Here is a 24,636-nt window from a genome sequence, read left to right as displayed (position 1 = left end):
TTATGCCCATTACACCAGAACATTCTATACTTGAAATATTCAATCATAGCAACCTCAGAGCAGCAATTTTATTTAGCTCATACAATTTGGTTCTTTTTATTCCCCCATTATAGACTGTGAGAGGCTGAAAAACTTTAGAAAAGCTAGACTAGCTCCTTCTCATTTTACAGGTGAGGGGATGGGGGAAGAGAAGTGACTCATCTAAGATCTGGGCTTCATACACAAATCTTTCCACACTCCTAGTTCAAAACTCTTTCTACTACCCCACACCATTCTTTCAATGGTCTTTGGGGGCCATCTGGGATGATTATTTCATTTATCAAATAACCACAGAAATGCAGACAAGTGCAAACAAATGCAAACAGAAAAGAGGATGTGATTGTTTGGCACCGAATGTCCTGGAAATCCTACAACTGGACAGCGAAGATAAATGACCACACTTCAGATGTGATGAAAAAATGAGAGATTTATTGCACTCAGGGGGTTCAGTACCATGGAGAGCGCCAGGGAATGAGCTCTACTCTAATTTTCAGGGATGGGAACCAAGGCTGGAAAAGCTTTGCTGCAGACAGTCAGTTCATCTGGACTGAGATTAAAGATTCAAGTTGTATGACAATTTAAAAAGCAAATAGGAAACTGTAGTTTACGTTCAGGAAAAAAAAAAGCTGCATGAAAATAGACATTTCTGTTACTCTACAAATCAGTTCTAGTTCATGTGAAGGAGAAAACTCCTAACTTCAGGAACAAAATAGGAAGTAGTTTATATAATCAGGCTGCTGTGAAACCCCTATACTACATACAAACCACTTATAAAAAGTCACAAACTGAGTCATAAGAAAAATGGTGGCACAGGACACATTCTCCCTTCCCAAATGGAGAGATTTTTGAGCCATGATAATTTGCATTGGCTATGATCTCTTCACTATTTCTTCACTGGTCCTTTTTTATGATCCCCCAGGCAAGGATGTGACTTACAGATAATGGTGAATTCATTCTTTAGCATGTCATTTTCTGAAACTTGGAATAGGATGGAGTCCATAAAATCGGCGACTTTTTCCCCCAGCTTTTCATGACACATCCTTCATCTAAGTTGTGGTGGGGGGAACACTGAAGGGTCCAAGTTCAGTTCTTCACTCCTATTTCTATTGGCTTCATTTTGCATCCTGAATATTTCTTCTCCAGATGATCTTCCTGGATGGATGTTGCAAAGAGGCACATTTAGGCTCAGTAGAAGGAAAATTTTCATGTTGTCAAGAGAAAGGGAGGTAGGTTTCCTGGAGTGTTGGGTGGAGCCCCTGTGGCAAATCCATGGGAGGACATGGACAAGTGTCACCTAGGATGAGAAGGCATGGATGACTGTGATCTGGATCACTGGAGGGTATATCCACATTCATAAAATCCCAGATTCCTTGGAGCATTTGACTAAGGAAACACTTCCCATCAAGCACAGCTCTCCTAAAGTGGAATGAGCTGCCTTACGAGGTAGTAGGTCCCCCTTCATTGGAGGTCTTCAAGCAGAGGCTGGATGACTGTCATGTATGTTATGTGTGTGTTTTTTTTGGGGGGGGGGATATTTTGAAGGTATAGGTTGAACTAGTTGCCTTCTGAGGTTGATTCCAACCTTGACATTCTGTGATTCTGCGACCTCTTCCTCATCAGACGTTAGGGTTTTAAGCTGTGACAATGTGACCATGCAGAATTCAGTCAGTCAACAAGATTGGAAGCCACGACCTCATTGTCTCAAGGAGTGAATAGCTTGCTTGAAAAGATGTTATTGATTGTTGTTTGGCATGGGGAAATTACCAACTGCAGCCTGAGCATTGCTCAAGCAACGTGTGTTGGACCTGGACAAGTGAAGTTAAAAGCTCTTATGCTATTAGGATAATATAAGGGCTCTTGAATCAAAGAGATCATAGTGCCATTTGAGTATTGTTATTTACCTTTGAAACTGCTTGGTTGATCTTAGTGGTGGTGGTGCAATTGACTCAATTGGTGATGTTACTAATCTCACTGATCAGGGAAGTTTTGGTTCAAGTAGCCTCATTTTGTATTACCAGTCAGCCCAAAAGATAGTGATTTCCTTCTCATTGGAATTCTTCAAAGAGAGGTTGGGGGCCCTCTGATTTGATAGACTGATATTTTTGTGACGGCAAATTAGGCCATCTCTTGTCTCAATTCTTATCTAGCCCTTAGTCATTGAATGGACATCGCCTCAGACAAACTGAGGCCTGGGAAAGACCTTAACTTGGAAAGGCCAAAGTCATCCACTGCATCCCAGGCCATGACCAGTCATCTTGATTTTTGTTTTGCCACTGACTTCAAGGACTCTCAGGTCAAGAAATCACCCTTATGATGTGATCAGTCCTCTTAGAGAATGAAGGATCAACAACAACATTGTAGAAGAGACTCTTATTCAGGTGAAGATTGGATGAGATGGCTTCTGAAGTTCCTGCCAACTCTGACATTCTGTGACTCTATGATACTTGTTATGTTCTGTGTCATCTCTGGGTATTGTCCAGGTGATAAAATTGCACGTTGTCAGCATAGTGTAGGGCACATAGTAGGTAAATAAGAATATCTGATTGCTTGACTTCTGGAAATAACTCAGGCAGGTCAAAAAAGTGCCAACACTCAATGTAGTATTCCAGGGGAACAGGAAATCTGTCCCCTACCCCATCTCACAAGCCTGGGCCTCAGAACAAACCTGCCTATTCAGCTGCTCCTCTGCATTTTCTGGGGTCTGATGAGGAGGGGACTCTGGATTATAGCAATTCTCCCAGATCCATCTTGTCCAAATTTGCATTCTCAGATGGCCCGAGAATCCCATTAAGTCTTGTAGCCCAGTTCTGGGACACCTCATGTCCTTGAAGGGCCAATTGGCATAAACATCAGATCCATTGAATCACAGACCAGAGAGCCTTGGGATTTACCAGTTGGCCATGGTTCATCCTGTCACATGATAAAGGTATAACTTACTGTGCTTCATTTATATTATAGGAGTTGACATTTACAAATAGGAAAGTGGCCATCATTTGAGGATCATGGGCTTATGGCTAGAAGGGACCTCAGAAATCAGCTGGTCCAACACCTTCATTTTGCAGATGGGGATTTGAAGTCATTAAATGACTTGCCCAAGGCCCCACAGGTAGCCTCTGATTCCAAATCCAATGCTTTTCCCACCACTGCCTCAAAAACAAAACCAAACCAAAATCAAAAGGAAGCTAGAATATTATCATTTTATTCAGGACTCTTCTGAAAAGATTGTGTGGGAAATGACTGATGGAGGACTGACACTCATAGGATCTGAGTCTTGCACCCTCACTTAACAGATGTGGAAACAATGGCCCAGTCTCATCATTTTAAAGTTCTAAGGTACCAATTCTAGAGGCCCAAATCTGGATTTAAAAATCTAGAGCACATTCATTTGGAGAAGATAAGGAAGATGAAAATCCATCGGGCAAAACCTGACTCAGTCATTCCTGAGAAGATAATGTCCACCATGAGATACTGGGAGCCACTCATCTCCAGCCGATCTGTTCTTTGTGTCCTATGGAGTGGTACCCAGGAAGGACCGAGTCAGCTCTCTGCAAACTTCAGCCATAGCATTCCACAGGGCATCCTGATCATTCTGCTAAATGGGTCTTTCAGGTTGTTAGGGGGTGTCCAAAGCTGTTGATCTGCTACTTAGAATCACCTGGGATTTCTTTGCCTTCAGGCTGATAAAAAAGAGCTAATATTTGCAGCAAGTGTAGACATATACACATAAGTACATTTATTTGATTTCATCAGTGTAAGGAATTCCCAGTGAGGAACTCTTAGCCAATGCGGAGAGGCATCTGCTCAGCAACTTATAGCCTTAAGGAACTGTCCAGGAATAGGTAGATACATATGTAAACAAATGTCATAGGTTTAAAGATATAATGGACCTTGAAGATCACTGAGTCCAACCATTCATCATTTTGCAGATGAGAAAACTGAGCCCCAGAGATAGGAAGTGACTTGTCTAGTGTCTTACTGTATTCAGACCCAAGTCCTCTAACCCCAAATCCAGGGCTCCTTCCAAAGTATCACACCATTATCCATCTAACTTCTATCAGAATATCCATGTTGAATGGCAACACAGCACAGTGGATGAACAGATCACCTTGGAGTTGGGAAGATGAAAGTTCAGATTCTGCTGGTGACCTCTAATGGCTGTGTGATCCTGGGTGAGCCTCTTAACTTTACTCTGTCCCAAGCAATACTCTAAGGCTATAAGATGCAAAGTGGTAGGTGATCCATATTGGGGGAGGAGATTTCCTTATTGGGAGCTCCTAATGCCAGTAAAATCATAAGTAGCTGGGAGAAAAAAGCATGCTAATATGTTGATTCAAGATTACCATGAACTCAAAGTGGGGAGTGCCAAGCAGACAAATTTCTAAATGATGGAAGTCTGGTGACAGATAAGCTTGAGTCAACATTTTTCTAAAGCTCCGATCTTCATCAACTTAGTTTCAACTGTTTAAACACATGGTGTGGTTGGTAGAAAGGTCCTCTCAGTTCTCAAATTCCTCCAAGCAGGTATCATGTCCAAAGATATTTAATCCCAATGATTTTAGTGTTATCCTTCTCAAAAGAGACATATAGGAACTGAAATGACATGCCTGGTGCATTTTTGGCACTTTTTTTTGCCTTTACAAATTACAAATATACAGATACGTGAAAAAGAAAAAAGCCATCTCCTTCAAAGTATTTTACATTGCAGGGATCCACACTACCTCTTTCTACACTAGAACAGATTTAAAAAACATCATGGTTACAGATGCTGCATTAGGAAGACTGGAAAAGAAAGACATTGGCATCCCAAAAAAATACCATCAACTTTTCCATCCATCAGAACATTGCTTGGAATGCCCAGGTCCATCCCAACCTGGATCCCTTTAGGGGAGCAGGGTTAGAGTTAAGACTTTATAGGAGGAAAATGTTTAGTTTTTCCACATAAATACACTGTTTCAGAATCATGGAATATGAATAGAGTGCCATCATTCTAGTTGGCATAGGGTTAAATGAAGTATCAAATATAAATAAAAGACTGAATTTTGCCTTTAAAAAACCCTTGAATTTCCTTTACAGCTGGCCTTTACTTCCCCAAACATCCTACCAGCCATTCATCTCCAGGAAGCATTTTGACTATATTTAAGGGGATGGGGAATGCCATCAAAAACATGGATCTCACATCTGACCTTGGTAGTAAATCTTGGGTTTCTCTCTGATAGCTATAGGGGAAGTTGGCATGGGTATGTAATGGCTTTCTACCATGAAGGGGCAGTCTAGAGCCTCAGACCATTCAGAAATAAGTCTACATTTCCAGAGAGGAAATGACAAAGCTATTGTTCCATTCATTCCAAGATATTTTAATCTGTCAACTGAGATTCCCAAGGGGAACTACATATGAAAAGAGGTGCTTTTAACACTGTGAGTCAGCTGGTAGTAAACAATCTTGATGCTGCTGCAGGGGAGAATTGTTTCTGCTTTGTCTCAGAGAGCAGAACTAGGAACAATGGTGGAGAAAGTTGGAAAGAGGTAAATTTAAGCTGGAGGCGAGAGAATATTTCCTAATAATGAGTTATCCAAAAATGGAGACCAACTACTTTGAGAGGCAATGGGTTCCTTCTCATTGGGAGTTTTCAAGGAATGACTGGAGGTATTATAGATGGCATTCTTGGACATATATAGATTGGGCTAAATAATCACTGAGATCCTTTTCTACTCTAGAATTCTTGGATTCTGAGGCAGGGGATGACTAAAGCTCCCAGATCAACCACATCTTATGCCCTGACCTGGGGCCATGTGCCAGACAACATCATGTGGGAGTTGTAAGCATAGGTCCCACTGATCTGGGTATGCACTAGGTTAGGGAGAGGAGGAAAACAATGGCTTTAGCATAGGGCTTCTCCTTCCCTCCATCCCACCCCCATCCTCCACTGCACCTCCAGTGAATTTGAATGACATCCCCAGAGGGGAAGAAGTTCCACATTGGCCTGGTTTCTATCACATATAGCCATCTGCTGTGTTTGGATTGGGGGAACAGTGAAAAGGCCCTGGTACTATGTGGCCAAAGGGGATTTGTGGCTGCCCTGATTGCCAGAAGATGACTACCTAATCTCTGTGTTCTGAAGTTTCTTCCCTTCTCTCAACTGTTGCTCAGAGCAGTGAATACTGCCAGCTTGATTGAAGTCCTAGAGAGATGCCTTTCTTCTCTTCACTCCAGGTCTCCCCTGCACACTAAGCCATGTTTCTTTCTGCATTCTTCCCATTACCCTGAGATACAAAAGGGGAGAGGAGGACAATGCAGGTAGATGACACTATGTCAGTGATCAACATAAGAAGCATTGAGAAGAAAAAAGGAGAAAATTCAGAGAGATGGTAGGTGGATTCATTGTCACTTTGACTGATGGGGTCCTTAAACTATAGTAGATCAATATCTACCAGGAGATTTCCATGTCTTACCTGGGAGACACTCAGCTGGTTGCTTTCACCACTTTACATTCTCAGTCTCACTAGAGTCTCTGGTGGTTGATCAAGGTTTCATCCCCTGCCTCATACACTATAATGCCCTTAAGGGAAAGGCATATAGCTGGCTTCAGTTCTGTCCTTTATTGTCCTCTCTTTGTAACTCCCTGCCCCACCTCCTCTTAGGCTTTCAGAGAAATGAGGACTGCAGCTTTAGACCTCTGAATGTGCTTTTCAAAAATCTGGTTGGGGAAGCTCCTTCTGGTCAATGCCGTCCCATCCATGTTGCTTGCTGTCTGCTTTGGATATATCTTGCACCTACTTCTCTATTTATATATTGTCTCCCCTGATAGACTGTAAGCTTCTTGAGGGCAAGGGCTGTTATTTTTATCTCTGTATCTCTAGCATTTCTCACAGTGTTTGGCACATAGTAGATGCTTTTTAAACACTTGCTAATGGATTGATCTAGTCTATCCTCCCTCAGTGGAATGCAAGTTTGTTGAGGTCAAGGATTGTTTCATTCTTTGTAGTTGTTTCTCCATCACCTAGGTGCCCTGCACATAGTAAGTGCTTTATAAAAATGTTTGTTGATTGATTGAATTCCCTATTTGGGAAGGAGAATCAAAGTGGGAAATACATGGCAGGGGTGGGACTGGGGAGGGGTCAGGCACAATTCAGCTAACCTTTCAGCTCAAGATATCTTCCCCCTAATTGAAATCCATAGACTGACACCGTTTTCAAAATACAAGAAAAGAAAACTAAGCATCCCCTAGGGCTCCTAGGCAAGCAGAGATGGAAAGACCCTGCTGCATAAATGCATGCTAATTTCTGGAAGCTACAACAAACACCACACTTCTCTTTGTCATTACTGAGCGGGCATCAGGGAAAGAAGATACAGAGGCAGCTTGTGAGCCTGAGTTCAGGTTTCCCACTGTCCCTTCTTCCTGCTGAGACCTAGAGAAGTCACTGATCCTCTCTTGTGCCAGTTTCCTGAGTCAAGGATGAAGCTGGAGAGAGAAGATATCTCTGACTTCAGAGACCTTGAAAATAAGCAGCTACCCTCACAAACAGCCAATGATATGAGCAAGTAAAGCCGAAAAAGTTGGACAATGAGGATGATAGCTTTTGCTGCTTGGATATCTTCTAAAGGACGGAGGGAAGTGGCAAGAATTGAGTGGGGACTGGGAAGATTTGGTACCCCTCTACAAAGCATCATTAAAACCTAAAGGATGAGCATGAGAGCACAGCATCACATTTGAGATCAAACTGGCCAAAGTCCCTGGGTCATCTCCAAGGGCCAAACCATGGTCCCATAGAGCCTGAGCCATCTGGCTTTTAATATCTCTAGCTGTCTAGAGACACCTCCCCTCCCCCCAAACCTTCAAAGCCTCACTCCTGGTGGCCCTAAGTCTGGACATCACAGCAACCTTGCCAATGCACCATTTTCCTTTGTACCATCATCCAGAGAGATTTCACCAGCAGATCATGGCCCATCTTCCTCCCTTTAACCTGAATGACCAAATATACAAACACACCTGCCCTTGGGACTGAAACTGTGCCAAGTGCCTGGCCCGGACAGCCACCCCAAATAGCCGCGCACACCTATTTCCATTTAAATATAATAAATACAGTGAAGAAAACAGGAAATCTTCAATAAGGAGTCTAAAGGAAAGACAATGGAAGAGCCAGGGTTTCAATCGAATGCTGCGTGGTCTCTGGATGAAGTTACTGAGGAAGTCCTATTGTCATTCACATCTTGAAGGTCACGTCTTGAGCAGAACAGTCTTTATATTGAAACTTCATATTCTCTTGTTTCCTATGACAGAGAGAAGAAAAATTGTTCTATAATTTAAGTTTTACTTGGTGCCTGGGGAAATGGGTACTGGATTGGGGGGCTCAGTTTTAGAAGTGGCTGCATGCCTTGGGACAGATTCCTTTACTTCTCTGAACCAGTTTCTTTAATGGTAATGTGGACATCATAACCTCTACTGCCTGTTTCAGAGCTAAGAAGCTACAAGATGAAAGGAGTGAATGCAGGCAAACTTTTTATATATTGCAAAGTACTAAATAAAGGTAACCTGGTAGTAGTATCACAGTCACAGAATTTGAGTTGGAAGGGAGCTTAGAGGCCATCTAGTACAACTCATACTTGAATGAGAATCCTTTCTCCAATGTTCCACCTCTGACTGCTGCTGTTTGTGTTTAGTCGTTTTAAATCCTGTTTGACTCTTAGTGACCCCAATTGGGTTTTTTTTTTTTTGACAAAGATACTGGAGTGTTTTTACCATTTCCTTCTCCAGCTTATTTTGCAGATGAGGAAACTGAGGCAAACAGGGTTAAGTGACTTGCCCGGGGTCTCACAGCTAGTGTCTGAGGCCCAAATTGAATTCAAGATGAGTCTTGCCAACTCCAGACCCAGCACTCTGTGCACTATGGCACCACCTAGTGGCCACTATCTGTGTAACCATGGGCAAATCACTCAACCCTTGCGGACCTCAGAATCCTCATCTTTAATTTCACTGGACCTCAGTTTTCTCTGAATTCCCTTCTAGCTCTCAATCCATTATACTAGGACCTAGGTTCCAATCCTGTCTCTGACACTGCTTGTGTGACTTTGGGCACATCATTTAATTGCACTTAATCTCAATTTCCTCATCTGTAACCCTCCATGAGCAGCTAGGTGGCACTGGGCCTACAGTCAATAAGACTCATCTTCCTGAGCTCAAATCTGGCCTCAGACTCTTACTAGCTTTGTGACCCTGGGCAAGTCACTTCACCCTGTTGGCCTCAGTTTCCTCATTTGTAAAATGAGCTGAAGAAATGGCAAACCACTCCAGTATCTTTGCCAAGAAAACCCCAAATGGGGTCATGAAGAGATGGACACAATTGAAAAATTCTTGAAAAACAGCAGCAGCAGCAGCAGCAGCAGCATCATCTTCTCTGGACCTCAGTTTCCTCTGAGTTTCCTTCTAACTTTGAATCCACAATCCTGGGGTCTAGGTTCAAATCTTGGGTCCATCACTTACTATCTGTGTGACCTTTGGTGACTCATGACCTCTGTGGACCTCAGAATCCTTATCTTTAATCTCACTGGACCTCAGTTTCCTCTGAATTCCCTTCTAGTTTTCAATATATGATCCTGGGGTCTAGGTTCAAATCTTGCCTGCATTACTTACTATCTGTGTGACCTTGGGTAACTCACAACCTCTGTGGACCCTTCCATCTTTAGGTCTCTAAGCATCTGATCTTCTATACAATGATCCAGAATCCTATCCAGAATTCTCACTCCAATGGACGAGTTACCACCACATCCAGAGGCAGCCCATTCCACTTCAGGGTAGCTCTAATTGTTTGTTAGGAAGTTTTTCTTGACACCAAATCTCCATTTTCTTCTTGGCACCTTCCCCTCATTATTCCTATCCTGTCCTCTGTTCCCAGGCACAACGAGTTGCATCTATCTTCCATGTGGCAGCCCTTCAAGTCCCCAAAGACACACACACCTCCAGTTTCCTTCCCCTCCTCCACTTTTCTTTTCTCCAGATTAAGCATGCCTGGTTTTATAATCAGCCCTTGTATGAAATGGGTTCAAAATACTTCATTGTATTTATTGATGTCTTTTGGTCATCTAACATTTTTTTAGTCCTTGAAATATAACATCATGGGATTTAGAGCTGTCTGGGGGGGAGTACTTAGAGATTACCTCATCTGTCATCATAATGTTAAGGATAATGACCATGGGCCTGCCAATCATTTCCCCTCTTGGGTACTCCAAGATTGGCTCTGTCCTCACTACTCCTCACTGCCCAACGGAGGCAGTCCATTTTTGGGACAGATTCCTTTACTTCTCTGAACCAGTTTCTTTAATGGTAATGTGGACATCATAACCTCTACTGCCTGTTTCAGAGCTAAGAAGCTACAAGATGAAAGGAGTGAATGCAGGCAAACTTTTTATATACTGCAAAGTACTAAATAAAGGTAACCTGGTAGTAGTATCACAGTCACAGAATTTGAGTTGGAAGGGTTGAGTTGGCTTTTAATATCTCTAGCTGTCTAGAGACACCTCCCCTCCCCCCAAACCTTCAAAGCCTCACTCCTGGTGGCCCTAAGTCTGGACATCACAGCAACCTTGCCAATGCACCATTTTCCTTTGTACCATCATCCAGAGAGATTTCACCAGCAGATCATGGCCCATCTTCCTCCCTTTAACCTGAATGACCTGAGTTCAGGTTTTCTAGTCCATTCCCCGAGAGGCTTCTATCCTCCTTTACCTTCTAGACTCAAGTTGACCACTCTCAAAGTTCTAGCCTATTTAAATCTCATCTCCTGGAGAACCTGTGGGGTCAACCCTTCCTACCAGGTGGTCAGTCTGTATTTATGAAAAGGGACCAAGTGTTTATCTCCTCCTAATCCATCCCAGCATCTTTTTTTTTTTTGTATTTTTTTATTTTTAGGCAATTAGGGTTAAGTGACTTGCCCAGGGTCACACAGCTAGTAAGTGTCAAGTGTTTGGTCTGAGGCCGGATTTGAACTCAGGTCCTCCTGACTTCAGGGCCAGTGCTCTATCCACTGCACCACCTTGCTGCCCCCCAGCATCTTTTTCAACGGAGATACAAAAGAACAAAATGGTCATCTCATTAACCGATTTTGGTGGGGGATGCAGAGACTCCTGGTGACTGCTTTCCTTTGACAGCTGCCCAGGGAGTTATAGGGAATTAAGCCTTCAGTTTCAATTTCCCATCATTCCAGCACCAAGAAAATGAAGGCGCCAGAATGAGAATACAGATCAACTCACCCCCGTTTCGTAAATTGGGTTGTCAAACTCCGTCTCCACTGTGATCTGGCTGTATGGGTGAGAGTACATTAGAGGCAGGCGCAAGTTGGAGTAATATCGACACCTGGAGGAGAACATGAAAGGGATAAAAAGAGTTACTTTCTCAAGGAAACATGTTACAGCGCTGAAGGAATGCAGGCTTGCTGCCATGCCCTTGCAATCCCTCATTTCCTTCAAGCCTCAGCTTAAAAGCACCACCTTCTACATGGTGCCTTTCTTGATCCCGACTGCTTTGAGTATCTTCTCCCCAAATTATCCTGGATCTGGGGATGAATTTGTGTGAATTTTTTTTTTGCATCTGTCTGTGTATATATTGTCTGCCCCAGCTAGATTGCAAGCTTTTTCAGGACAAGGATTATTTTGTTCTTGTTTTTGTATTACCAGAACTCAGTGTAGTGCTTGGCACATAGTGGGAGCTTAATAAAGCTACTGAAGATGAGACTACTATGCAGCAGATGACTGAATTAAGGCAATGTTATCGGCAAACACGTCCCCCTCACTCTTACAATTGCTGAGTGCCTTTATATCCCCTCCAGTACCACTCTGAGGTGCCCTCTTGTCTCAGTGTTAAGCTTGATAATGAGGCAACAAGATGACTCAGTGGATAGAGCACTGGGCTTGGAGTCAGAAAGACCTGAGTTCAAATCCAGCCTCAGACACTTATTAGCTGTGAAACTCTGGGCAAATCACTCAACTTCTGGCTGCCTCAGTTTCCTCATCTATAAAATGGGGATAATACTACCTCCCTCACAGGATTGTTGTGAGGATACAGTGAGATAATATTTATAAAGCACTTTGCAAATTCTAAAGCACTATATAAATGCTACCTATTATTATTATAATTAATCTAAAAAATAAATCAAAGCTTCTTGATTGATTGATGTTGTTACCCCGAATAGAATGTAAACTCCTTGAAGACAGAGACTTTTTCCCTTTTGCATTTTTATCCCCAGCACTCAGCACTGTGCCAAACACATAGAAAGAGTTCAATAAATGCTTGTTGATTGATTGAATAATTCACAGATCTTAACGAGCACCCCCCAACACTTCCAGATCTCTTCTAGTAGTTCTTCCCTTAGCTAACATGAAACCTAACCAGCATCATTTTACTGGTCAACAGTAATAACAAGAAGCAGGACCCAGAGATAATAGGAATGAATATACCCACCCCTGCCTCATTCTACCCAGGCCTGTGTGGCTTAATTGAAATCTGGAAGGTGATTGGAGGCATTTGGCTAAAGGCTTCATGCAATCTGCTGCCATGGCTGGCTGGCTCTTACCTGGTGATGTAGATGTAGGCCCCACCCAGCAGTAGGGAAATGATAAGCACTGGGATGAAGATGGCCAATGCCATGTTTCCCCCTTCCAGGGAGGTCTCTGCTGCCGCTTCTGCTACTAAAAAGGCAACATTTGTTAGGAGCTCATTTCTCAGAGGTTTCACAGGGAAGCATTGTGGAATTGTGGCAAATCTGACCCTCACTCCCCTTCTCAATATATTTCAATGGCTCCCTATTAACCTCTAAGATAAAATAGAATCTCTTCTATCTGGCATTTTAAGCCTTTCATAATTTTCTCTAGTCTATCCATCTGACCTTATTATATGTGATATCCCTTCATGAACTCTTTGGTCCAGGCAAAGTGGTTTTATCGCTTTTCTATGATATTTCTATGATGTTCTATCTCCCATCTCTGTGCCTTTCCCGAAGTTGTCCCCAATGCCTGGAATTCCTTACTTCTGCTTCCTGGACTCTCTAGTTTCCTTCAAAGCTCAACTGCCATTTGCTACACGAGACCTTGTTTTTCCCTCCCTTCCCTTCCTTTCCCTTCCCTTCCTCCTTGGTAGTTACTTTTTGCCCTTGACTTTGTGAGGCCAAGGACTAGTTTATTTTTGTCTTTTTTTTGTACCTAATGTCTAAAGCAGTGCTTGGCATATAGAAGACACTTCAAATGATGGCTACCCATTGATTTAGAGTCAGAAGACCTGGATTTGAATCCAGTCACTTATACCTTACATGATCCTAGAAAAATCATTTGACCTCTACGGGCCTCAGTTTCCTCATATAAAATGAAGGGGTTCACAGAATAACAGAATTGGAAGAAAGCCCAGTGGCCATCTACTACCTCATATACCCGAAAGGAAACCCCACTGCAACACACCTCATAAAAGACTTACAAAGAGAGGAACCCATTACTCTTGAGGTGGGCCAACCTGCTTTTGGACAGTGCTAATTGTTAGGAAGATCTTCCTGACCTTATGCCTAAATTTGCCTCTTTGCAACTTCCATAGACTACCATTGGCTCCTGGTTCCTCTTCGACATGAGAGCTCCTTATGCTCTTCACCTTCCCCACTCTGTCTTCTCTTCCTCTGGACATGCAATTCCTTCCACTGATTCTCATGTGACATGTGCTCAGTACATCTCACCATCCTGATTACCTTCCTCTGAACATCCTGTAACCTACGTGCCCCTCTCACTTTGTGGCTTACACTGCTGCTAAGGTCCCTTCCAATGCTAATTCTATGCTCCTTGGACCTACATAAAAGCATTTTCCATCCTTATGGGGACTCACGTTTGACTCCTTGATATTCCTGCCCTGCAAACATGATTAAAACAAGGAGTTGGGAGGAGTTTTCCTGGAGAAAAGAAGACTCAGATGGGTCATGGTACCTGTTCAAAGGGCCATCACTTGGAAGAGGGAGGAGACATGGCCCCAGAAAGTCCTATCAGGAGCACTGGCTGTATTCTTATTCCTCTCAAGGAGGAAGATGAGGCAGGGTCCAGAGGAGGGAATGTGAGTAAAAAAAATCATAACCATATCAGAACTAGCTCGACAGCATAAAAAGCACAGGACTAGGCAGTGAGAACTGTAACTTGTAGTATTGGTTTTGTCCCTAACTTTCGGTGCAACCTTGGGCAAATCATGTTTTATTAAGTGACCTCAGTTTCCTACCATTGGGTGGGATGCAGTGATTTTTAAGGTGCCATGGACTGCCACGATTCTATGCCAACTCTGAAATTAGAAAGGGTCATAGGACAATAATTCTAGACCTGGAAAGAATGTTGGAAGCCATCTAGTCCAGCCTCATCATTTTTACAGGTGAAGAAACTGAGATCCAGAAAGATGGAATGATTTGCTCAAGGTCACAGAGTCAGCAAGTAGTAGGGATGGTGTTTGGGGGTAGCTAGGTGGTGCAGTGAATTGAGCACCAGACCTGGAATGAGGAAAATCTAAGTTCAAATCCAGCTTCAGACACTAGCTGTGTGATTCTGTCAAGTCACTTAACCCCTATTTGCCTCAGTTCCTCATCTGTAAAATGGGAATACACTGGGAAAAGAAATGGCAAAGCACCCCAGCATCTTTGCCTAGAAAACCCTGTGGACAAGACCGTGGGATCATGAAGGGTCAGACATGACTGAATGACTCAAAAGCAAAAACAGGGGATGGTATTTAGACATTTGAACCACAGTTCTCTGACTCAAAATGAAATGTCTTTTTCACTGCACCAGGCTGCCTCCTTGACGTGAGTGGAAGGGAAGGGGTTTTGCCTTAGTGAAGGGGGAAGGGAATGGAGAATTGGTGTCAGTTGAGAGTTCTGGACTCAGAAAAGGTACCACAAGTCAGTCCAGGTAGCATAAAGTATCTTCTCTTTTTTTAATTTTTTTTTTGGCTAGGTAATGGGGTTAAGTGACTTGCCCAGGGTCACTCAGCTAGTAAGTGTTATGTGTCTGAGGTCAGGTTTGAACTTAGGTCCTCCTGAATCCAGGGCCAGTGCTCTATCCACTGCATCACCTAGCTGCCCCAAAGTATCATCTCATTTGAGGGGAGAATGCTATTCCATGGCAGGACTAGGGAGAGACATTCTGGGACTCTAGCACAAAGATGTTACGCTGGGGCGGAGGGGAAAGAAGTGTGAAGAGGAGGCAAAAGATCTCACTCCAGTCGCCTTGTTTAACTCTTCCTGCTTACTAGGTATTAACTTCTGCTGTTTTATGCTGCAAAAGGCTAGCAAGGGTTTGTATGCTCTGTCTCTTGCCTTGGGACAAAGCTCTGATAGCCTTATCTTAGTTATGGCTCTGGGCAGGGTGATTTGCGGGCTGAATGTGTGAGGTTTTGGTCTTTTGTATCTCCGGAGGTTGGAGACTTTGGAGGTCACCTTTCTGGGCCACTTCCCAGAGCTGGCAAAAGCAGACCTTGTCCCTTGAGTGACTCCAGGGCATGGAGGATGGCATTATTTCTGCAGAGCTAAGAACAGGAACTGGGCAGAGAGATCACTTGTAAAGAGCCATTCAGAAAGTACAATTCTATCAAGTATTCCTGATAAATGCCTAACACGCCTTTGTGATTTTCAGTGTTACCAAGTGGCTAAGGCATGTCAGAAGTTCCCACTGCTTGCCCCACCCCCCAAAAAAAAGACACAAGAAGAAGAGTTCTAGCAGGAAAACACTCATTGGACCACAGAGCCAGATCAGGAAGGGACCTTTGAGGTCATCTAATTCAGCCCTTTGCAGACAAGGAAACTGAGCCTTAGGCAGGGGAGTGCTTGACCAGGAACGCACAGTAAGTCCCTGGATTGGATGAAGGTTCTATCACTCTACATTCAATATACCCAATTTAGGACCCTTCCACCTTCACCACATGGCCTTCCTGAGAGAGGAGCCCCCTCCAATTTCTCAAATGGAGCAAGCCCCTGCCTCCCCCTTGCTGCTGCTATTCCTTCTCCTCCATAGCTGGCCCTGTCCCCTGAGCCCATATAAAAATGCTCTCAATTATATCAGATGGACTTGACTTAACCCAGTCCCCACACATTTCCAGGTGTGCTACTCATCATCAGAAAGCTTAATGCAGCCCCTGAAGTGATGAGGCAAATTGCTTAATTGGTTGAAAAATCTTACAACTGGGTTATTTGAATAAACTGCTTCTCCGACATATGAAATGTCACTTTCTTTTATATCTTTCTGTGCAGGGAATTGGTGCCAAATCTCTATCCTGGCATATTTAGGCACTGAAATGAATATCCAACTATTTTTCACAATGGCACTGCCCATGCAGTTATTGGTGGAGATATAAATGGGTTTTGCAGTAGCTTGATAAAGACGCTTAGTGACCTGCCCCATCTCTCTCGTTCTTATGTTTTGTGGGTGGGATTTTCATTGGGCAACTCACCTTCTAAAGCGTGCTCAAAGCTGTCTTGATTAACTGAAAGAGAAAGTGGAAAATATTGGGACTTGGAAAATGTATTCATCCTAGTCCAGTGAAAAATGAAAAGAAAATGGCAGTCAGAGCCCTTCCTATCAGGCACCTTCATAGAACCAGCTAATTTGGCTGTTGCATTCCTGTAGGTATCTGATCCCAATACAATGTGCCCCATGGCAGCAAAGACGTGAAATCTTTCCATTAAAGGGAATAATTTTCTTCCTCCATCCTTCAATTAAAGGAAATTCCCCAAAGCCACCAAAACAATCTTCCTAAGATGCAGGTCTGACCATGTCTTTGTCCTACTCAAAAATCTTCAGGTCTACCTATTGCCTCTAGGATGCAGTACACACTTCTTAGCCTAGAATTTAAGGCTTTTGCAGGTTGGCCCCAATCTTCCACCGTGACCTTATTTCATATTATTCCCTTTCCAGCCAAATTGTACTGCTAGGCTTTCTCTGAATTCCACCTTCTATCCCTCATCGTGATGTATTTGCACAAGCCATAGCCCGATACCTGGAATGTCCTCCCTTCTCATCTCTGCTGGTATCTCCTCCCTCAAAATTACCCTGCGTGGACTTTGCATGTATTTTGTGCATACTTAGCATATTTGTGCATACAAGTCATCACTCTCATTGGAATGTAAGCTCCTTGGGGTAAGGGACTGTTTTTGCTTTTCGTCTTTGTATTCTCAGAACTTTTCACAGTGACTGGAATGTAGTAGGTGCTTAATAAATGCCTACAGATTGATTGTCTTTTGTGAACACTTACTAAGGTGCCACCTCCTCCAGGAAGCTTGTTCTGATTCCCTTTAATTGTCAGTGTTCTCTCCCTCCTCAAATTACTTTGTATTTAAGGATAAGTTTCCATGGTGAAGCTCCTACTTCCACCCTCCCCCCAAGCAGGATGCAAGCTCTTTGAGGGAAGGCAGATTTTTATTTTTGGGCCTAGCACAGAGCATGGCATGTACATAAATACCAAATGCAAATTATTGGGGATTTTGTCAGCAGAGGGAGTGTGGCCAAAATCATCTACGACAAATCCTAGGAAGTTGCTTGAGGCTGAGGGAGGTTAACTGACTTTGGAGGGTGGCTTATATTCAGGCCAGTAGAGGTCATCTCAAGGCTCAGGCTCAGGGTACAGATACCCTATTCATCTTTTCCTCTGCCTGTCTCTGTCCCCCCAGAATTAAGGAAAGAGCCCTACACACAGCAGATGTTTAATGCATGTTGTTTGAAGAGAATTGAAGCTGAGTGTGACTGTCTTGTACTAGGGAGATGAGCTAGTCATGAGAGGGGCCAAAGTCACTCATTGTCCACTGTCTTAAGGTATTAGAAGGCAGTGTTGTGCAGTGGCATGCGGAAGTGCCCTGTAAACCCTGGTAAGTGTTTCTCTTTTGCAGAATCCATGTAGATTGGCTTTTTCTGATTTAACCTTCTCTCCTATTTTTTTAAATTTTTAGCTCATTCATTGGAAAGCTATTTTTATTCACCCATTTTCAGAGAACCAAGAGACATAAAGTGAGGGCACACATTTTTTTTTGTATGTCTGTAATACAGTAACCAATCCCTTCTCCTCAGTTCACAGAAATTGCCAGGAAGTGGACAAAGACTTAAACAGTCCATTTCCAAAATCATTGTGATGGAACTGAGTGTTTATCAGGACTCAAAAACTGCAAGAAGACCTACCTAGGAGATCAGATGACATCCTCTGGAGACCTGTGGGTTAGTGGTCAGAGACCAAAGAATATTCATGGCATGATGTGATACTAAGCTGGACTCTGACTCTCTTTGAAGCTGGATGGACTGGAGAGAGCACAGGTTGTGGCAAGAAGACTCGAATTCAAGGCTGGGCCAGCTTGGCTATTTAAGTAACCTTGGGCTGGTCAATTCCCTTTTCACTGCACTGGATGACTCAAAAAGTCCCTTTCAGCTCTAACAGTTCAAGACCCATGAGTTTATGAAAAAGTCAGAATCAATATTCTCTCTTGTAGCATCCATATATCCAGAGTCTATTAATTTTCTTCCTCTTATGGTGAATTTAATATTAAAACTTAACTATTTATCCTCTAAGTAAAGGAGTTATAGGATTCGTCTTAAGACTCTAGGGTAGTTATAACTCTGTGAATGATAGGAAATTTTCTAAAAAGACTGAGTCATAGATTAGGTTTGAATAAGGTGGGGAAGCTCTGTAATCATTGAGAAATTATAGAATACTTTGTAAAAATATATGTGTTAGAACCATCTTTGTAATGACATAGGGGGATACTTTGTATCAGTAAAGTACTATGTATCAATGTAACAACATAGAAATTAGAAGATACTTTATAATAGCAAGGGTTAGAGACTGATGTTTCTTATAAATGAAGCCCCTTATAGGATGTGTTGTAATAGTGTAGGAATCATAGGTTACTTTGTTGCAGTATATAGCAGTTTTTATATATAAATAAATAAAATTATATATGGATACTTTGTAAGAAGAAGAGTCATGACTTAGATACTCATTGGAAACAAAGGTGCTCATAGGATAACAGTATAGAAGATACAGGTTACTTTTGTTTTTGAAACTCAACTGTTTTTACCCCAGAATCAGAATCTTCAAAGCGTTGAGGAGAAACACGCACATTAGGGCTGGCCCTCCTTCAACAAAACTGGAAAGTCTGCAAAGTTCCTTAGCCTACCTTTTATGTATTCTTTACCCTCACCTTCTGCCTCTATGAAAGACAGTATTCAGGTAAGGAGATTTTAAAAAATCGTTCACACCAAGTCATAAATGAGTTGATAAGCATGTCTTTGTTATATTTCCTGGAGATACTTGCCTTCTGCAGCCAAATGAATGAGTTTCTAATAGCATAATTCCAAGAATCAATAAGCAGCATGAGTAAATACTTTCAGGGATAGAGACTGGAGAGGGACTTGTCCACCACCTCTTCAATTTTGTCCCAAAGATAACTGAGTACTCCATCCATATGCACCCTTTTTATATTTGTGTGTTTTTACTTAAAGGGAGATTGGGTGGTATACTAAAAAGATTCTTCTAGCTTTGGAGTCAAGAGGATCCAATTTTAAATCCTGCTGCTGGAGCCTGCTACCTGAATGACCCTTGGGCATGTCCCTTAATCTCCATGGGCCTCAGTTTCTTCATCTACAAAATGAGGGGATTGGACTAGAGGGCCCCTGGGTTCCCTTCCTGCTCTATATCTAAGACCCTATGAATTACAACAAAGTGTTCCCTGCCTTTTTGGAGTCAAGTTCCGAGTACTTTCATGGAGAGGTGGCATCGCATGGCGAAAGAGTATCGGGTCTGGAGTCAGGACACCTGAATTTAAGCTCCAGCTCTGCTGCTGATTCACTGTGTAACCTCAGGGAAATCATTTCCACTTTCTGGGCTTTAATTTCCATCCTCTGTAAAATGAGGATTTCACTAGATGGTTTCTGAGATCACTAACTTCTAAATGACATTCTATGTTCCAAGGCTTCATCTGGCTTCAAAAATTCTCTGTTCTCTGTTCTAAGCTAAGGTATCACTCTGCTGCCCTAGTATGTGTTGTGTGTTCTACTGCTCACATTTTTCACCCTGATGCTTCACATTATTCCTTCCCACCCTCAACACTCTCCTTTTGACCTCTTCTCTCAGAATTGTAATTAAATTAACTATCACTAAACCAGTTATCATAGTGTCTGGAAAAGAGTGGTAGTGGACTCCTTTATTGTAATATTCACCACCTTTTTGACTCATCAGACCAAAACTCCTCTCTGGCCATACGCCCTTATATATGTTGTCTTCCCCTAATAGAAGATCTTGGAGGTAGAGATAATCTTACTTTTGTATTTATAACTCAGTAATTAGTTACTCAGGCAGTCAATAAGCATTATTAAGTTACTACTGCATGTGATTAGCAGGTTAATATTGTTCTTGGTACGTAGTAAGGGTTAATAAATGTTTTTCATTCATTCATTCATTCATTCATTCATTCATCAAGGTTCCTTCCCAGCCTTGACATTCTAAGATAACAATCATAACCAGAATTGTCTGAGGAAGCTGGGAAGTATGTGTCTTTTTCATGTCTGAGTGTCCATTCTGTGTGGCCATAATGAATGAAGAGATGGTTCTTTACCTTTACAGACAGGTAGTGGTCCACTCCAGTGGGAAGGCTGACCCAAAATGCATTTGATAGTCACTTCTCCCATCAGCTCGAAACCTTCATAGCACATGAATGTGAGGGATTCACCTGGCAGGTAGAGCCGCTTGTATAATATCTGGTAGCCATTTTCAGGCAGCCCTGGATTGTCACATGCAAGAGTCTCTTCAGCTGCAAGAAAGCAGAATGTAACAGTTTGTTAGGTAGTGCTATAGAGACAGGGTCCAGGGACTCAGAGACTTGTCATCCTGAGGTCTACGCAACCTATGGTAATTAGCCAACAGTGGCTAGTGTCAATTAGCCCTGACAGTAGACCCAAGGTCTATACAACCTCAGAGCAAGAAGGTTTCAGACTGATGGCCTTCCCAGGGGCAATAACACCATAGACCCCATTTCTGCACGGCCTTATGATTTATGAAGAACTTTCCTCAAACTATATTTTGCATGACTTCACATGTATATGGGCAACATATTGCTTGTCTTCTCAGTGGGTGGGGAGGGGCTGGAGGGAAGAAAAAGTTAATGATCTACTTTCCTTGGAGAAGTCTTGTGAAGAAGCAAGGATAAGTAGTTATTATTGATTGTTTTTTATCCATATTTTATAGATGAGGAAAAGAGACTTAGAAAGGGGAAGTGACTTACCCAAGGTCACACAGCTAGTAAATATCAGAGCTGGGACTCATATACAGGAAATCTTTATGTCAAATGTTTCACATTAATACTAAGTTAAAATCAATAGCAACAAAATTTAATAGCTAGCAAAGACCCTACTTCACAAAGGGCAATTGAGCTTCGAACAGGCACATAATTTGTTAGCCTTTACTTAAGTTGTGTAAAATATCAACTCCAAAGCACTAAATCAACCACTCAGTCACTCAACAAGCTTTTATTAAGCATCTACTGTTGGCCAAGAACTGTTGTAGGCATGGGAGATACAGAGGAAAAATAGCCTCTGCCCTCTAAGAGCTTACATTCTAACAAATTCTGTTTTTGTTGTTCAGGTATTTGGGGTTTCAGTCATGCCCTACTCTTTGTGACCCCATTTTGGTGTTTTCTTGGCAGAGATACTGCAGTGATTTTCCATTTTCCATTTTCTTCTCCAGCTCTTTTTTTTTTTTGACAGATGAGGAACTGAGGCACACAGGGTTAAGTGACTTGCCCAGGGTCACACAACAAATCTTGTAGCATGGGAATAAACCTGCCTTAAGGTAGTAGCAACCCAAGGTGGAAATGCAGACATCTTACAGATGATGCTGATTTCCTGAATCCTGAAGATCCCTAAAGAGGGGAACAGTGTAGTTTTTTACCTCCCACTTCCATGCCTTTGTATTGGGCCTGGAATGTACTACCTTTCCTCAAAGCCTGGCTCATATGCTGCTTCCTACTGGAGGCCTTTCTTGAGACCCTCAGGTGGTAGTTGTCTTTCTCTACTTGTATTACTTTGTGTTATTATGCACATACTTGGTATTTTCTTACTTGTGTACATATTACATCCCTCTAGTACAGTGGCAAGTCAACAAGTATTTATTAAGCCCCTGCTGTGGGCCAGGTACTGTGCTAAGTGATGAGGATACAAAGAAAGACAAAACTAATCCCTGCCCTCAAGAAACTCACACTGTAATGGAGGAGACAGTATGGAAACAGCTCTCTACAACGAGATGTAGACAGAATAAATTGTAGATGATTAACAGAGAGAAGGCACTAGAATTAAGGGGGAAACAAGAAAGGCTTCCTGTAGAAGGCAGGGTTTGAATTAGACCTTGAAGGAAGCCAGGAGGTGGAGATGAGGGAAGAGAGACAGAGACAGAGAGAGAGACAGAGAGAGACAGAGAGACAGAGAGAGACAGAGAGAAGAGAGACAGAGAGAAGAGAGACAGAGAGAGACAGAGAGACAGAGAGACAGAGAGAGAGAGAGGGAGAGAGAAGGAGAGAGGGGGAGAGAGAGAGACAGACAGACAGACACAGGTACAGACACAGAGAGACAGAGACACAGAGAGGAAAGAGAGAGACAGAGACAGAGAAAGACAGAGTCAGAGAGATAGATACAGAGACAGAGAGACATGGAGACTGATAGAGACAAAGACAGAGACATACAGATAGACACACAGAGACAGACATATACACACACAAAGAGGAGATACAGAGAGAGAGAGAGAGAGAAAGCCAGATATATGGCAGACAGCCAGTCAAAATGTCCGGAGTTGGGGGATGAGGTGTCTTCTGTAACAAACTGCTGGGAGACCAGTGAGCTCCTTGAGGGTAGGGCCTACTTAATTTTTCCTTTGTTTCCTCTATATCTAGAATGGATATTGGTATTGAGTAAGCCATTAATAGCTTATTGAATTGAATCAATTGTGGCAGAAAGAGCATGGTGTTTGTTAATAAGAGGCATGAGTTTTTGTCCTGTTTCCAATATGTACTAGCTGTGTGACCTTGGACAAATTATTTCATATCTCTGGGCCACAAAGATGATATTCTTTTTCTTTCCTTTCAAACAGTGGTGTTATGAAGAACAAAGCAGATGATGTATGTAGTAGGTGGAAAGGAAAGAAATAAGCAGGTACTATTATTATCCTCATTTTACAGTTGAGGAAACTGAGACAAACAGAGATTAAGTGACTTGTACAGGGTCATATGGCTAGTATCTGAGGCCATATTTGTGCCACCACCCGCCTTTAATAGAGAAAATTCTTGTTCAGATGTATGTTGGGCTAGATGATCTCCAAAATCCCTTTAAATTGGGATATTCTATGATTGTTATGAAAATTATTTGAAAACTAGAAAGTGCTGTGCCACCAAATTCTTTCATCTTTTTATCCTACTTAAAATAATCCCCATGCTTTAGCTGGGCAAGTCTCTTTAATTGTTCCCTTGTACAATTCCTTACTCCGTGTCTCTTTGTAGACACCATTCCTGTCCCCGATCCTCCATGAATGCTGTTCTCCATTCCTTCTGCCTATCACAACCTTTCCTTGGTTACACTCCTTTCTTGACCATTGGTGGCCACATTCATCTCTGCTTACTCTCAACCCCTACAAAACCTATTGTCTATGCCAATCACATGGCCCTTGGCATAGGAGCTCTGCTGCCTCAATGGAGTCTGTGTCCAGGCTAAGCTGTTAACCTTTTTGCTTGACTTGTTTCCCATCCCCAAATGACGGTGATATTGGGCTCCATTAAGAGATAGAGCATTGAGTATGATAAACCTAGGGGATAGTTCCTCTGGAGTCTTCCCAGATCAGTTCCTATCTGGGATATTGTGTTAAATTTTGTACAACCATTTAGGAAGGGCATTGATAATCCAGAGTGCATCCAGAGGAGAGCAACCAGGGTGAGGAAGGGCCTTGAGTTCATGCCTGCCATCATTCAGACCAGGTGAAAGAATGGGAATGATTAGTCTGGAGAAGAGAAGACTCAGGTGGGATATGATGGCTGCTTCAAGCATTGAAAGGGCTGTAAGATGGGAAAAGCATTTGCTGGGATCCAGCGGTAAAACTATGAGCAATAAGTGAATGTTTCAGGTAAGTCAGTTTAACCTGGGAGATGAGAGGAAAACAAAACAAACTTCCAGATGATTGAAGCTATTCAGAACTGGAGTGGGTTGTACCAGGAGGACCTGGGGGTTCCCTGAGGTCTTTAAATGAAGTTTTAGTGACTACTTAAGTGTGTTGAGGTGGGATTGTTCTTTTATGTACGGATTGGTCTCAATGGCCTCCTACATCCCTTCCAACTCTAAAATTCTGTGATTTTCCAATTAGGCTAGGACAGGGGTGGGGAACCTTGGCCTTGAGATCACACATGGCCTTCTAGGTCCTTGGGGGCTGCCTTTTGACTGAGTCCAAGTTTACAGAACAAATCCTTTTATTAAGGGGATTTGTTCTGTGAAGTTTGGATTCAGTCAAAGGGCTGCACTTGAGGACCTAGAGGGCCACATATGGCCTCAAGGTTGAAGGTTCCCTACCCTGGAGGAAGTTCCAG

General features: G+C 42.6%; 1 protein-coding gene across 1 annotated transcript in view; it reads right to left on the bottom strand.

Annotated features, from left to right (window-relative positions):
• Positions 1 to 5,980: 5,980 nt before the first annotated feature.
• The window catches only part of LOC114044896 (seizure 6-like protein), a 37,207-nt gene continuing 18,551 nt past the window's right edge, over positions 5,981 to 24,636 (bottom strand). The window contains exons 4-8 of the mRNA XM_027864674.1: positions 20,635 to 20,829; positions 16,488 to 16,520; positions 12,604 to 12,718; positions 11,285 to 11,387; positions 5,981 to 8,308 (exon numbers count right to left, since the gene is read on the bottom strand). Coding sequence (XP_027720475.1) covers positions 8,279 to 8,308; positions 11,285 to 11,387; positions 12,604 to 12,718; positions 16,488 to 16,520; positions 20,635 to 20,829 — 476 coding nt within the window. The 3' untranslated portion in view covers positions 5,981 to 8,278. The remainder of the gene's footprint in view (positions 8,309 to 11,284; positions 11,388 to 12,603; positions 12,719 to 16,487; positions 16,521 to 20,634; positions 20,830 to 24,636) is intronic.

The sequence above is a fragment of the Vombatus ursinus genome, unplaced genomic scaffold, assembly GCF_900497805.2.
Source record: "Vombatus ursinus unplaced genomic scaffold, bare-nosed wombat genome assembly UNPS02001287.1, whole genome shotgun sequence".
Lineage (NCBI taxonomy): Eukaryota > Metazoa > Chordata > Mammalia > Diprotodontia > Vombatidae > Vombatus > Vombatus ursinus.
Note: the sequence above shows the minus strand (reverse complement) of the source record. Positions and strands in the feature narration are given on the sequence as shown.